General features: G+C 39.8%; 2 protein-coding genes across 3 annotated transcripts in view; one reads left to right on the forward strand and one right to left on the reverse strand.

The window, feature by feature from the left end:
- LOC115592196 (5-hydroxytryptamine receptor 4) overlaps positions 1-7,658 on the reverse strand; it is a 51,668-nt gene extending 44,010 nt beyond the window's left edge. Inside the window, exon 1 of the mRNA XM_030434747.1 lies at positions 7,435-7,658. The gene's annotated coding sequence lies outside the window, so the exon portion shown is untranslated. The remainder of the gene's footprint in view (positions 1-7,434) is intronic.
- A 1,112-nt stretch (positions 7,659-8,770) lies between these two features.
- The window catches only part of LOC115592201 (putative cytochrome P450 120), a 28,896-nt gene continuing 23,155 nt past the window's right edge, over positions 8,771-14,511 (forward strand). The window contains exons 1-3 of one of the 2 annotated variants that reach the window (XM_030434755.1): positions 8,771-8,914; positions 13,960-14,037; positions 14,233-14,317. In XM_030434755.1, the coding sequence (XP_030290615.1) occupies positions 13,998-14,037; positions 14,233-14,317 (125 nt within the window). In that variant the 5' untranslated portion in view covers positions 8,771-8,914; positions 13,960-13,997. Of the gene's footprint in view, positions 8,915-11,018; positions 11,554-13,959; positions 14,038-14,232; positions 14,318-14,511 lie in introns of those variants that run through there. The other variant, XM_030434754.1, reaches the window with a different exon arrangement.

Below are 14,511 nucleotides of genomic sequence, written 5' to 3' on the forward strand. Positions count from 1 at the left end.
GGATCTAATGTATGGAATGAAGATTAGATTAGAAAAATACATGACAACCTCTGCTCAACTTGCTGTTTTTAAACCCACATACAGTGGGCTCTGTATATGAGGCATGTGATGCGCAAACAGGACGGGTCATCTGGTAAGTTTTACAAAAACTACTACTCTGTGTAACAACAAGCATCAGGATAACAAGGCAGCATGTAATACTGTTCTCAGCCTGAAGACCACATTTAGCAGCTAGGATAAAGACAGAGATTGATGAATCTTATTGCACATCATTTTTACAAATTATTTCCCATCATATCAAATCTTTTGCCTCATGTATCTTTTTAATTTGGACCCAACGAAGAGCATTCTTTGCCAATAGGCAACTAAAAATCCAAATAAACAATTAACAATAGCTTAAAGCTACACAAAAAGCTACACCAAAGCTAAATCCTACTGTGCGATGAGTCTGTCATGAACAAAACCTCAAACCTAATCTCAGATGACACATACATTACTGTAAATTAAAAAAAAAAACCTTCATGTATCATAATTTTCTCGCTTTGTAAAGATGCATTGACTTTTCCATGTGCTCACAGCGATGCACTAAATCACACACTAGCCAGCTACACGCATGAGCAAGATGCTACCCTGAGTGGATGGAGCGTGTCTTCTGAATAAAGCCATGTGGGTGAGGGTAATGGATTTTGAGCGGGTAATTGAGTGTGCCAGGCTCGTAACAATAAGGGTGCCAGCTCACTGGATGGAGGGGGTAAACGGAGAATGACTACAGAATAAAGTGGAGAACCAGCAAATATGTGCATGCACACATAAATGAATGTGAAAGACAGGTAGGCTGTGGAAATAAAGCATCTACCCAGGGCCATCACCGGCCGTCTGCCTCCCCATGGATTTAGTTAGGACGGATCAGTTACCCACTTCCTCATAGCACCAGTGTCTACACCAATCTCTCTCTGTTCTGCATGAGCACTACCGGGGAAAAGTGCTTAAAATTTGCTCAAGGAAATAATAACCTGATTTGACACCTTATTAGAGCTGGCTATTACATTGAAATTCAGTCATTTTTGTGATACTATATTGTAACAAGTGAATTTTCCTAGTCAGGGATCAATACAGTCTTATCTTTTATGTCTGTAAATCTTACATTTTGGATAGTGTTATATGGTGCTATGGCATATGGCAGTGTTATGTCCTGGTTTTAAAGAGATGTAATTTTCTGAACTTATCAAACTGTTGCCTTTACCCACTTAGTCATTCTAACTACACTATTGATGATTATCAAAAATTGTGTTGATTATGTTACATAAGTAAATATGTTATGTCTACAATAATGTTGTGATATTGATATGTATGGTCAAATAAATTGTGATATTTAATTTTATCGCCCAGTCTTAGCACTTATTAGATGCCTTTGACGACATTACAGTATATCATGAAATATACTGTAATTTGCAATTATAGCAAAACATTTTCACAATGTTATTCTAAGGCCATACCACCTAATCAAACAATCTAAATACTAAAAGCGACAACAAATTAAAATGTTGTCAGTACCATTCATGGATGTATAATGGTTAACTTGACTTTTGTCCTCCTATCAACATAATTGTCAAAATATTTAAATAAAACTCCTTTCTGCACATACAACACTTGGTCCACAAAAATTTAAATGTGATAATATTGAACTGAACTTTTTATTCTGGTCTCTGAGTTGAGATAGACAATCGGATAAAATAAATCTTCCTTGTTCCTCTCAAATAGAAACCTTATACTGCCAACCCGCTTCCCTTATTGACTAAAATAGAGGGCCAACAATAATGTTTCAACACAATCTTGTAATTAAATTTTCGCTGCATTAAGAGACAAACATACTAACAGATTAATCAGTGTGATGGGCTATAGGTTTTGTTTGGGTTTCACTTCTGCGCACAATGACAGCTGATTATTATCTACATTGGCAACTCAGGAGGAACTGAGCTTTGTGTTTCTTCGGCGGTATGTGGGAAATAAAACCAGTACGTGATCATAGACACGGGGCAGCGTCAAACAACTGGAGGATGACAGCTGAACATCAACACACAAGGGAGTAGCTTGGAGACTCTCTGGCTGTAGGGGGTCAGCACAATGTCAGCAGTTTCAGAGGGTCTGCAGAATATCTGGCACATATTCCCCATTAAGCAGTTGTTCACCTGAAAGCTTCCATCATTGGCTATCAATCATAAACATGTTGGCTCACTTTTTGAAGACACAGGTACACTGTTTTTTTATTAGGTGAGAAAACTGTTCCTGGTACGATGCATAGAGAGATTCTGAAACAGGATTCTCTATTATAACTGTATTCTTCAACACATCCTCATACCTCAACCTCTGAATAGGTCAATTGTAAGGTGAAGACCCAAACCCTGAGGCTGTAACCAACGTTGAGTCTCGTTTTTAGACGATAAAATGATAGAAATAGTGAAAGATACTAATCAAGATTTCCCAAATCCCAAGGCCATGTCTTGAAATTTATTTTTATTTTTTTACCAATAGCCCAAAATCCACTTTTTGTTAACTGTCAGTTATCTGTTGAATTAATAATCGCCTGCAGGACTACATTGTATCCCTTTTTTGGAAGTATAAAAGTAGATGTCTGTAAGTCAAATTAAACCAACTTATTAACATTCTGGTTGCTATAACAATCCCAAGTGTCTCTTCTCTACACCTACACCTGTAGAGCAATAGCACACTTGTTCAGGTGTAGGTGTTCTTCCGTTTGCCTCAGCAGGTTGGAGTAGAATCAATCACTGGTAGCTTTTCATAGGGACTAAAATGAACAGCTGTAAAGGCAAAAGGACCAAAACAAAGACCTTATATCAATGTTGACAGCACTGTGTTGAATTTACTACTGGCCATAATATAAGATAACTTATCTCTATTGACGGATATGCTGCGGTGGGTGAGGTGATGTTGATAATGAATAAGGACTGGCTAGTCCTGGGAATCAGGCTAATGAGCTGGCTTTGGTACAGAGGGCCTAATTTAGCCTGAAGGCGGAGGCTCTCTCCTAAACGTCTACAGGGAGTGGCTAATAAGGACAGCACAGTGAGTGACAAAAGTTAACTGTTTCTGGCTAAGGAGGAGACCAGGGCTGATCCCCAAAGTCAGTTTTCTTTGAATCCTTCATTTGCCAGGTGTAGAATACTTTCACTATCACATTCACTATCACTTAAGACCAGTTTGTTTCACCTGATTCATTTACAGATGCTCATTCCTGGAGAGTGGCCTTCAGTCTGTTGGAGTTGTGCCCTGCTTCAAGTTTTCCCTTTTTGGCAGAAGCAGTAGGGCCTTTTTTTTCTTCCCAAATAATAAAAATCCAATTTCAATTTTATCCAGATTGAACTTTTAATAAATAAATAACAATATGATGTGTAATAATGGTGACTCACCAGGACTGCTTGTTTTCACAAATTGCCTTCTACTTATTTTTCTTTTCCCAGTTGCTGCCTGAGGTTACATAGTTGGGACTATTTATTCCTGGGAAACAATTCAAGGGAAGATGAGTGATGAGGATCTGTTGGTTTTTATTCTCAATGCTGAACAGAACCAATGTTGTGTGTTTAAAGGATTACACAATGTGGACACCATGTAATATGCTTTGGACATGTGGACGAGCCAAAAGATGTTGGCATGCTAATGTAGGTTTGGAGAAGATTTACTGAGAATAGGAGCCATGTCAAGGGAGAGCAAGGAAAATTATTTATTACCAGGGAGGGGATTTAAACAATGGTCTAGGGAATTGCTATTAGATGACACCAATACATCAGCCTTGTTTGAAAATGCTGAATCCCCTGCGATAGCTTAGACATGTTCCAGTCTGACAAAATGTAAGTCATCCCTTCCTAATATCTGTAATATGTGATGCTTTAAGACTAAGACTGCAGGCTACTGCCTGTGGGTCAACATGGTAGTCCAGCTGAGCAGCCTTGTCATTTTGATTATGTTTCATTACCTCACTGAAACAGAAAATAGTTCAAGTAAGATCAGTAAATCAGGACCTATATCCCCTGTCCAGTTCTACCATTTCACTGGCCAAATACCTTTTTAACTTTCCTCGACCTTCATTTCAACACATCTACAATACTGCATGTTGAAAAAAGATTCTGTCACTGAACTATTGCAATGTATTACATATTTTTGGTAATGAAGCAGGCCAGGTGCCATAGAAATGCTGTGTATGTATCAAAATGCTCAATTCAAAGAGAAATTCACAGAGCCCATATTCCGTGCCTTCAAATGAGAAGCCAGATCCTAAATGAGGTTGTGATGTCACAACAATACAGTCATTGCCCTCAGCAATGTCCCAAGCACAGCCCAATTGCAAAAAGTGCTGGCAGACCTGATGCCTCAGCCCTCAGTAACAGTGCCAGGCTTTGAGGCCAATTAGACATAGTGGCCAAACCATGTAATTACGACACAACGTAATGCAAGATAATGTTGTACTGAGCGTCAAAACCTCAATGAAATGACTTGTTACACAATCAGAATTTGAGACATTTGGTCCGATAATAAAGTCAAAAGAAGCCACACAATTAAACTTTTTTAGTATCATGCACCACCGGACAGTTTATATAGAAATGAACAGGGCTCTGTGTGTTCAAAGCTGTTTACAGATTTCCCTTACTTGATCCATGGCTGCAGTGGTAACCAGGGCGGGTGATGCCTTCTCAGGCCTGTAAAGAGCTGTCCAATAAGAACAGACAGGTCTTTTTGGGAGGCAGTGTTTTCCCATTATGCACCTAACAGCAGCGCCCCTCTGCAGCGGAAACATGACTGTCACCGTTTTACTGATGAGAGAAGAGTAGAGTAGAGTAGAGGAGAGGAGAGGAGAGGAGAGGAGAGGAGAGGAGAGGAGAGGAGAGGAGAGGAGAGAAGAGGAGAAGGGGGACAGGAGGAGACAGGAGAGGAGGAATGAAGAGGGCTGTGTTTTGTCTCATCAGTCGGCTTATGTGATTTGCTGTTTGGATTAGACAGCTGTGATTAGAGCATATTGACGGAGTAGGAACGCTTTCTTATAACTTTAGAAACAAACATTATATTAACTTACACTGACACACACTTGTATAAACAGAGAGGACACTAATTACAGGTCCGTGACGGTGGATGGACTGGATAATGAGGTGTGGAAAGATCCGATATGGACAGAACTCCCTAGTGATACTGGACACTTTTCATATTATTCGTATCTACAATACATAATCTTCTTTTTCTTGCTCTTGCTCATTTTCCGCTCTGTAAATGATCTGCCTGTCTCTGTTCACCACCACAGTATCGTGTGACACATATCTTTGTGAATTCTTCTGCCAACATTTTTAATTTTTTGCTGCCTGAAAATGGTTATTTTATGGACAGCTTAATGCAGCTGTGCACTCATAAAACAAGGTAAGAGGTGTACCTCAGTGAGACTGGAAAACCCAGCTGCTGTTTTCAGTAAATTTGTGTTAAGGCAGGCTGCATAAAGTTCAAGGAATTAAAAGAAAAAAAGCTTGAAAACCAATTATCAGTGTTGAAGGTAAATGATTTGATTGACTTGTGCTTGGGACATTACACTCTATTCACAACTTTCCCCAGAATCAGAAATCGCTTTTCACAACTTGTCAAGAACTGTCTCTCTGCCTTTCTCGCTTTTTGATCCCTCTCTTTATTGCTTTGTCTCACTCACAAACACACAAACACACACACACAAAAACACACACACACATATTCACAGAGTGTAAACAGCACAATCTACTTATATCAGGGAAGTTACGGCTGTACAGCTATATTACAATATTTACAGTCAATTAAAGGCTTAATCAATGAAAAGCAGCCAAATATAAAGCAGCAAGTGGATTTGGATCAATAGATTACATGTGTATGTGTGAGTACATAAAGCTTCTGAGTGTGTGTGTGTGTGTTTGTGTGTGTGTGTGTGTGTGTGGGGGGGGGGGGGGGGGGGGGGGGGGGGGTCATGTTCCTAACACACAAACTATAATAGTATAGTAATAAAGTAACAAGGAAGGAGAAATTGCATTAGGTCTGCAATGAAATGCCACCAATCAGTTCAGTGTGTTCTCGATAATTGAACAACAGCAGACCTTTTCATGTGTCCTGACAGCAAGCAAACTATTTCGGAGACGTCAATGTGAAACAAACTCTTACAAATCTTTCCCAGGAGTGACTGGGCAGAAGCCCCTGGCCTCTCCTCCTTTTGTCCACTCACAACTGGCCATTTTTTCACCTGTTACACACATCTGCTGCATGTCTACCCATCCATACTCTTAGATGGATACACCTGCCATAAAACACAAGATATGACTTTAAGATCAACCAACATTTAAGCACCTACTCTGGGGAAAAGTTTCTTAAAATTTCTTCTAAAATTAAGCCAAAAACTGTATCTTTGTCTTCATGTGAAGTTCTCCTGTTGACCAATTAACCTTTTCTTCTAATCTAATGCTAATCTTATATCTATAGATACAAGGGGTGGACAGATTATCGACCTTGGCCGATTATCAGAGCTGATATTTAGCATTTCCTCGTTATCGGTATCAGCGATTTTTCTGTCAGATTGATGAACAAAATTGAAAAATGTGCTCTGATACAGTAACCTCTCACACAATGTCCCGCCTACAACAACATCTGATTGGTAATGCATCACAACAAATAGCCCATAAACACTGAATAATCTGAATCTGCAAGGTAGCTCTGAACGGAAGTAATCAAATAAATGCAGTGGAGAGGAAATATTAAGTAGCAGAAAATTGAATTTTTTTCAATGTTGGAATACACAGTACATGCACATTATATTTGGGTATGTATTAAAGTCTCAGCTGTACATATAGATGTTCTGTGTGTTCTGTATTCTGTTCTATGTGGTGAAATAAGCTTATACTGAGAGGTAAATTCATAGTATATAAGATAAAGTAACGTAACTTATAAAAGCCATTACATGCATTCATTTCAAACATAGTTTTTTTGTGCAGGCTACAGGTTGGTTGGTTTATTATAGACATATACTGTATAAAAATTATAATCCATGAAACTGTAATACAAGTAATTTAGTCCAGCAGTAAATGACAGATATAAAATTAACAACCAAAACTAAGTGCGTTGACTTGACGGCTCGATGGAAGAAGGATGATGGACATTTGTTATCAGATGAACAACTGTGACACTAACGAATAATAACACGCAGAAGTCCTGGATGGAGAGGAACACAACTGTTCGTCTTGCTCGCAGGTAATTAGAGAAAAATAAGTTAGCTAGCTAACGGTGCGTCTCAAGTGCAGCTCGACGCCGCAAAAACGTGACTCTAAACTTCTACACATTCAAACCCCTAAAAAAAACCCATTTCCAATACCTTTTCTTCCTCGTGTCAAACTTTTACGAGTAATTTGAACGTAACGTGCTCACCTGTGCCGGGCTCCTCGCCTCCGTTGCTCCAACACAGTCGCTCCAAGGTGTGTTGCTGCCTCTCATGGTGCCGCTGAACGGACTGAAATAGCACAGAGCTAACTCCTGCCGCGTGCACACGGCCTGACCTGCACGAGCTGCTGATGAGTGACACTGGACGACAGACCGCCTCGTGCCACTGACACAGAGAGAGAGAGGGGAGAGAGAGGAGGGAGAGGAAAAGAGTGAGAGGGGAGAGACAGAGATGGAGAGGGGGGGGGGGGGGGGGAGAGAAAGAGAGAGGGGGTGGAGGAAGAGAGAAAGAGAAAGGGGGAAGACAAAGAGAAGAAGGGGGAGAGGGGAGAGAGAGAGAGAGAGAGAGAGGAGTGATGGGGAGGAAAAGAGTGAGGGGGAAGACAGAGATGGAGAGAGGAAGAGAGAGGGGGGACATAGCGAGAAGAAGGGGGAGAGAGGGGAGACAGAGGGGATGGGGGAGAGAGGAAGAGAGGCAGAGAGAGGATGAGAGAGATGGGGGAGAAAGAGAGGAGGGAGGGGGAGAGGAAGAGAGGCAGAGAGAGAAAGAGAGAGATGGGGGAGAGAAGGAGGTGGAGAGGGGGTAAGGGAGAGAGGGGTGGAAATAGAGAGAGAGGAGAGAGAGAGGAGAGAGGAAGAAAGGGGGAGGAGTATCCACAGGAGATGCACTTTTTAAAATCCAACTCGTATTTGGTTGCAGGTGTGGTTCTTAATTATAGCATTTTATCACAAAAACATCAAATGTCAAGATGCTGATGATTAATTATTGATTATATTGTGATGATATTTTTTTATATTAATACTATTATTAGTCAGTCATATCATGATCGGTGAAGCGGGCTATAACCTGAGGTCCAGTCATTCAAGCCAGAGCACCAGGCGTCTGTCTGTTCTATGTGCACACATACACACAAACTGAAGGCAGCGAGCAAAGGCCTGCAGATTTACACTTGTTAGACGTTGGTGCCCCCTGGTGGCAGCATCAAGAAGACACTGTATGCCCTGACTGTACCTGATTACAACAAATGTATATCAATCAATCCCTCTATGAATCAATCAATGAATCAATTAGTCAATCAATGCATCATTCAATCAATCATTAATCATCACATGACCATCAATCAGATTTCAAACAAAAAAAAAAACAACCTAAAACTTGACTCTTTTTTTTTTTCCCCCATGTCCCCTAAAGGGACTTGTGCGCACAAGTCTAAAGTATCTTGTGCGCACAAGAAAGTATCTCTTGTGCACAAGATACTTTCTGGTTTTCACATTTGAAATTGCTTTACTTTTCTAATTATTGGTCTCCATTTGGCGGAGAGGACCTCAAAAGAATTCTCATAAAGTATCAGGGACGGAGCTGATTGGACACCTCAGATTCCAACGTTGATTGTCAGGTCACTGCACCTCTTGTTGAAAGAAGCCCACTACAGAAAGGCAGATGGAGGCCTTTCACATTCATTCTGAAGTACGTTTAAAAGTGTTTTCCTGATGAGTTATTGTTTTAATCTATTAACAATTTGACTGCACATGTAGAGAAGAGATTTTGTCTCCAATAGTTAACCTGTGTGAGCAGGCTAACCATTAGCCTACTCGCACAGCATGTTAGCAGCTAACCTAACGTAACTTTAGCGGATAACGTAACGTTAGCCTGAAGCTACGTAGCACTACATTAGATTAATGTGGGGAAACCAGGTCATAGTTCGTTTTTCAGTAAGTGTATTTAGGGACTTCAAATCAACTCAGTTCACAAGAATTTCATACTAGAACTCAAATTAAACAGTAATGAATTCTCAGAGATTAATTCAATGTCCATGTAGCTTGTTTGCTATTGTGAAGGTCTAAAATATAGCCAAGTTATTTAGCGCTGACTAGCCTACATGATCCAGTTTAATTTTATAGTATCTAGGCTGGCAGTTGATACGCTGCAGCTGGAGAATCAATTTGGGATCTTTCGATATAAGTTTTGAATTTTGGGGCTTCAGGAGACTTGGATAATGCCATTCTAGATTTTTCTTATCTTTTAGCCTTTTCGAATGAGACCCCTTCTATTTCAGTTCTTTTGGGGAATAATGCAGCTCAAGCAATGTTTTGTGGACTATAAACTTTTCATCTTCATGACTGAACTATCATTTTTGGGGTGAACTTACCCTGAAATGACATTTAAAAAACATATATGGACACTGTACATCAGAATAGGCCTAAATTCTACGGAAGGTAATCGGGGAAGGATTGTGTAATGTTTCCTAAATTATAGGAAAAATGCAGACAGTCTAAGAGTGACAGGCCTGGATTTTCAGTTCATCAATTCCAGTTAATTTTTCTGGGGTGTTCTGGGGTTTTATTCAACTGAAAATGCGAGATGGAAAATATGGCTACCATCAAGCATGAAGTTCAACTGGAAAGAGAACAGTTTCCAATTCTAAATGGAAAATGAGTCAATATCTAAATGGATTTAAATGGGGCAAGCCTTTCAAGGACAATATTCAAAGGTCATTTTGAGAGAACATAAAACGACATGAAATAAAACTATTTTGTGAGAAGAAGCAGGATAAAGTATTAACATCTCACGATAATGAGCAGAATGTGAGAGATATTGATTATTTTACAGGATTCGTACGGGTGCTTGAAATCCTTGAAAGTGCTTGAATTTCAATGTTGTGTTTTCAAGGTCTGAAAAGTGCTTGGATTTTAGTTTAAGTGCTTGAAAGTGCTTATAACTCTGTGTCTTGGCAACATTGGGATCAGACTGGATAGTTTTGTTATTACAAGGAGAAATAAAATCAGTGTGTGTGTGTATCATCACACATGCAGCGTGGTAGCCATAGAGAAGGATGGCTGAGGAGAAGGTGAATTTGATGCAATTTGGACTGATGACACATTCAATATTAATAAACTTTGATGAATAAGCGAAAAGCTTATAAAAGTTTATGTCAAAAAAGAAAATTACAGGGTGCTCTCAGGTCTCTCTTTGTCCCGGTGCAAGTGTACCTGAAGAACGCCAAGTGGCTTCCCTTTTTTTGGATAAAACCTTTTGTTCTCCTTTAATTTCTAGTTCAGTTTTTGCTATCATGAAACATCATTTTAGATGTTTACAGCATATTACAATGTACATAATTGTGATAAAAAGTGAAAAAAATAATCATGAGTATATATATTCCTGTAGATATGTATTTTACCCCAACGATAAGGTGCTGGAAAATTTTGTGAAAGGCCCTTAAAAGTGCTTGAAAAGTGCTTGAATTTGACCTTGAAAAATGTGTACGAACCCTGTTTTAAAAAGTATGTTTCATGTTATGTCTCGATGTATTCTCATGCTCATTAATCTCAGAATGTATTGTAACACCGAACAATCAATCCTATAAATACATTGTAATTTTTATTCGCATTACATACCTTACGTTTTCATGTCTACACATAACAAAAGACAAAAAACTTCACACATCAATAACCAAACTGTCCGGGCCCTTTAAGAGTACCTTAAACACTTGGAGGCCCTGTTGAGGAGGCAGTGCAGCCACTTTAATTACGTGGCATACAGCAGTTGTAGTACAACTGTAGTAGCAGAAATATGCCAGCAGCGTAGTAGACATGACAAAAAACAGACCGACACAAACGCATCAGTAACAGGTAAGCCTAAATTACGATTAGTGCCTGAACGCGTCACTCTACGGTGCAGCAGGGTACTTCGGGTTACCTCAGAAAAGATAGTGCCAACAATGACAGAGCAGTAATTTGACACACAGGTAGCTGCGGTAGAGCCACGCTGATGGAAAATATTTACGGGCGATGACAGCGGAATTTACTGTGAACCAGGACCGAGTCTTAAGAAAGTCTGAACAAAGCGTGGTCGACATCCCTCGCCGAATCCACCTTTCCGAATCTCTGCGTAACTCCGTCTCCGACGTCGGCCCTGAATGTCTAAACTACCAGGAAATGCAGGTGTGTCGGTGCTCGGTGACAAGTCGCTGGAGTTTTATCGGGATCCGGTGAGCTTCTGCCGGCAGAGGATCGAGAAACACAGGAGCAGAGTGTTTCTGTGCCGGCTGCTGAACAGACCCACTGCCTTCATCTGCTCCGTGCAGGGGATGAGAGAGCTGCTGTGTGGTGTGTTATCTCTCTCTCATTCTCTCCCTCTCTCTCTATGCATTTGTGTGTGTGTGTGTGTGTGTGCGTGTGTGTGACAGGTGAGCACCTGCATCTCAAGAGTTCAGCTCAGTAGACCTACTTGTTTGCAAGCAACGGGAGAACAGACATGGTCATTAATATTTTAATGATAATTCACACATTTTATACTTAAGGGAATGCTTGACAACTCTATAAAATGTTTTACAGCTATTGTTTTAATCATCTGCATCATAGGTTGTATTCGCACATGGAAATTGTGTATTTATAGTTTTTAGTGAGCTCATAGTTACCACTTTGAGTCAGGCCAATTAGTCAGATTTTGCTCTCAAGTAAGGAACAAAGGGTAAATTTCCTCTGTATGAAGTCAAATTCCCCCCCAGGATTAGTGTGACCTGTCATGGGACAGACTCGTGATGATGCTGGAGGGGGGGAAAGGAGGATATTACTCAGATTAGGTTTTTATAGACTTCCACCATAGCTAATGTAATTGCACTTTTAACATTTATGAAATATAGCAACTATATGATGGATCAATAATTATCCTAATTCTAATGTCAGCATATGACATGTATATTAATAGAGGCTACAGGAGAGCTATGTAAGAAAATCTAGGAATATAAGAGGGGGAAAAAAGAGAATAAACATCATAAAACGTAAAAGTAAAGTTGCTATAAACTAACCTTAAAGTACAATGCAAAGCAATAAGAGTATTATAATGACATTTCAGATAAAATTTTAAAGAAGAATGTTACCTGAAATAAAAACTTAAGATATATGTGCCCGTACTACTTTTTGAACCACGGTGAGGATTGTAGACAGGTTTTTTCACTGCACATATCATATGCCAAACCTCTCAATGGTTGTTTTTTTTTTGTTTATAAATTTTGTGAAGCCCAAGGTCTTTATATCTACACATATAACTTGATGTCACACCCAAATAAAAGAAATAGTTTAACAGTATAATTAGATTAAAAAAAACAACAAAAAAAACATATAGAAAATGTTAATTGGACTTTAAAGGAAATAAAACTAATGTTCAAGGGTCCCATATTATGCTCATTTTCAGGTTCATGCTTTCATTTTGTGTGTCTCCTTGAAAATGTTGACATGATTTCATGTTCGAAAGCACATTATTTATCTCATAATGTCGGTCCCTGCAGCACTGTTTTTCACACACTGTTTGAACGTTGCATTTAGGGCCTGTCTCTTTAAGGTCCCTCTCACTTGAAAAAAGCACAGTCTGCTCTGATTGGTCAGCTCTCCCAGGCCTGAAAAGGCTCTGCCCACCTTGTTTCATCAGCTCTGTTTATGCATCAAATAAGTCCTGGCGGCTCCCTTTAAAGGAGAACTTCGGTCGATTTAAACATGCAGCTTCATTGCTCAAGCTACCCTTGACTTGCCAGTACCGAAGACGCGAACACATTTGGTCCAACCATTACAGAGCTCCGTGAACGGAGATTTAGCATTGAACGCTAACAGCATGGGGTCAGAACTTTACACTGGGTTTTAAGCGTCTTAACATGCTCCACATCTCACACCAAAAGTTATGCAACATCAGCAGACACCTTACAACACAGCACTGTAGTGTGTATGACTCAAACTGAATAAAAAAGTAGTTAAAACAGTGTGTTTGTGCAAGCAGCTACGTACCTGTTTGTTGATACCTTTGTCTTCCGGTAGCTAGACCAAACTAGCATATCCATCGAGTGTGCACTTAACAGGCTTAACAGGCTATTGTAAGGCTCATGGCTCATGACAGGCTGTAACATGGACATGTACATTATGAACAGAAACACGAAAATGCTGGATTACGTTTCCATCTCCGCCAGTGAGGGAGTAAGTGCACGCTCGACGGATTGACTAGTTTGGTCTAGCTACCGGAAGACACGGATGTCAACAAACAGGTACGTGGCTGCTTGCACAAACACACTGTTTTAACTACTTTTTTATTAATTTTGAGTCATACACGCTACAGTGCAGTGTGCTAAGGTGTCTGCTGATGTTGCATAACTTTTGGTGTGAGATGTGGAGCATGTTAAGACGCTTAAAACACAGTGTAAAGTTCTGACCCCATGCTGTTAGCTGTCAATGCTAAATCTCCGTTCACGGAGCTCTGTAATGGTTGGACCAAATGTGTTCACGTCTTCGGTACTGGCAAGTCAAGGGTAGCTTGAACAATGAAGCTGCATGTTTAAATCGACCGAAGTTCTCCTATAACACACGGTTTCTGAAAACTGTGTGCATTTGTTCATGGACTGAGTCTATTTATACTTGCAGCACCTAGACAGTCGTTGTTACACAGTGTGTTTGACTATGTACTAGATGTGTTTACTATTTATACAGGACATCTGTGTATTGTAATAAAGTTCATGTTGTGTGTTTCAGAGAAGTCCAACTTGTTTCTTAAGGATCCCACTGACTTGATGACCAACATGTATGGTGACACCGTTGTCACCACTAATGGTAAACACATGTACACACAAAAAAACCTCACAAATAGCACAAACATGTTAGGCACTTCCATTTTCCAAAATGGAACCACTGATTAACATCAATATATTCCCTACACTTGTGTAATACTAAATTGTTACTGTAACAATAAGCTTAAATTAAGCTGTTACAAATAGTATATGAGTTACTTGTATTTGTGTGTTGCAGGTGAGGAGGCATGTCTTCTTCGCCTGTCTCTCACCAGCCTGTTCACAGGAGGGTGTTTGGAGTCATCAAATGATTATATCACCAGGTGGGGGAGCATGAATTCATATCATTTGTTGTTGTTTAGTTTGGACTGAAGTCTGTGTTGATTTTTTATTTTACGACTGCGGTTCCTCTCGGATTGTCTTGAGGTTTCATTAGTAAATTTTTTTACTGTCTATTTCCTGCCCCTTGCTCAATGAATGTCCATGATGGTGCCAGAAATGACGGACAGAATATTTG

This window comes from Sparus aurata, chromosome 12, assembly GCF_900880675.1.
Source record: "Sparus aurata chromosome 12, fSpaAur1.1, whole genome shotgun sequence".
Classification (NCBI taxonomy): domain Eukaryota; kingdom Metazoa; phylum Chordata; class Actinopteri; order Spariformes; family Sparidae; genus Sparus; species Sparus aurata.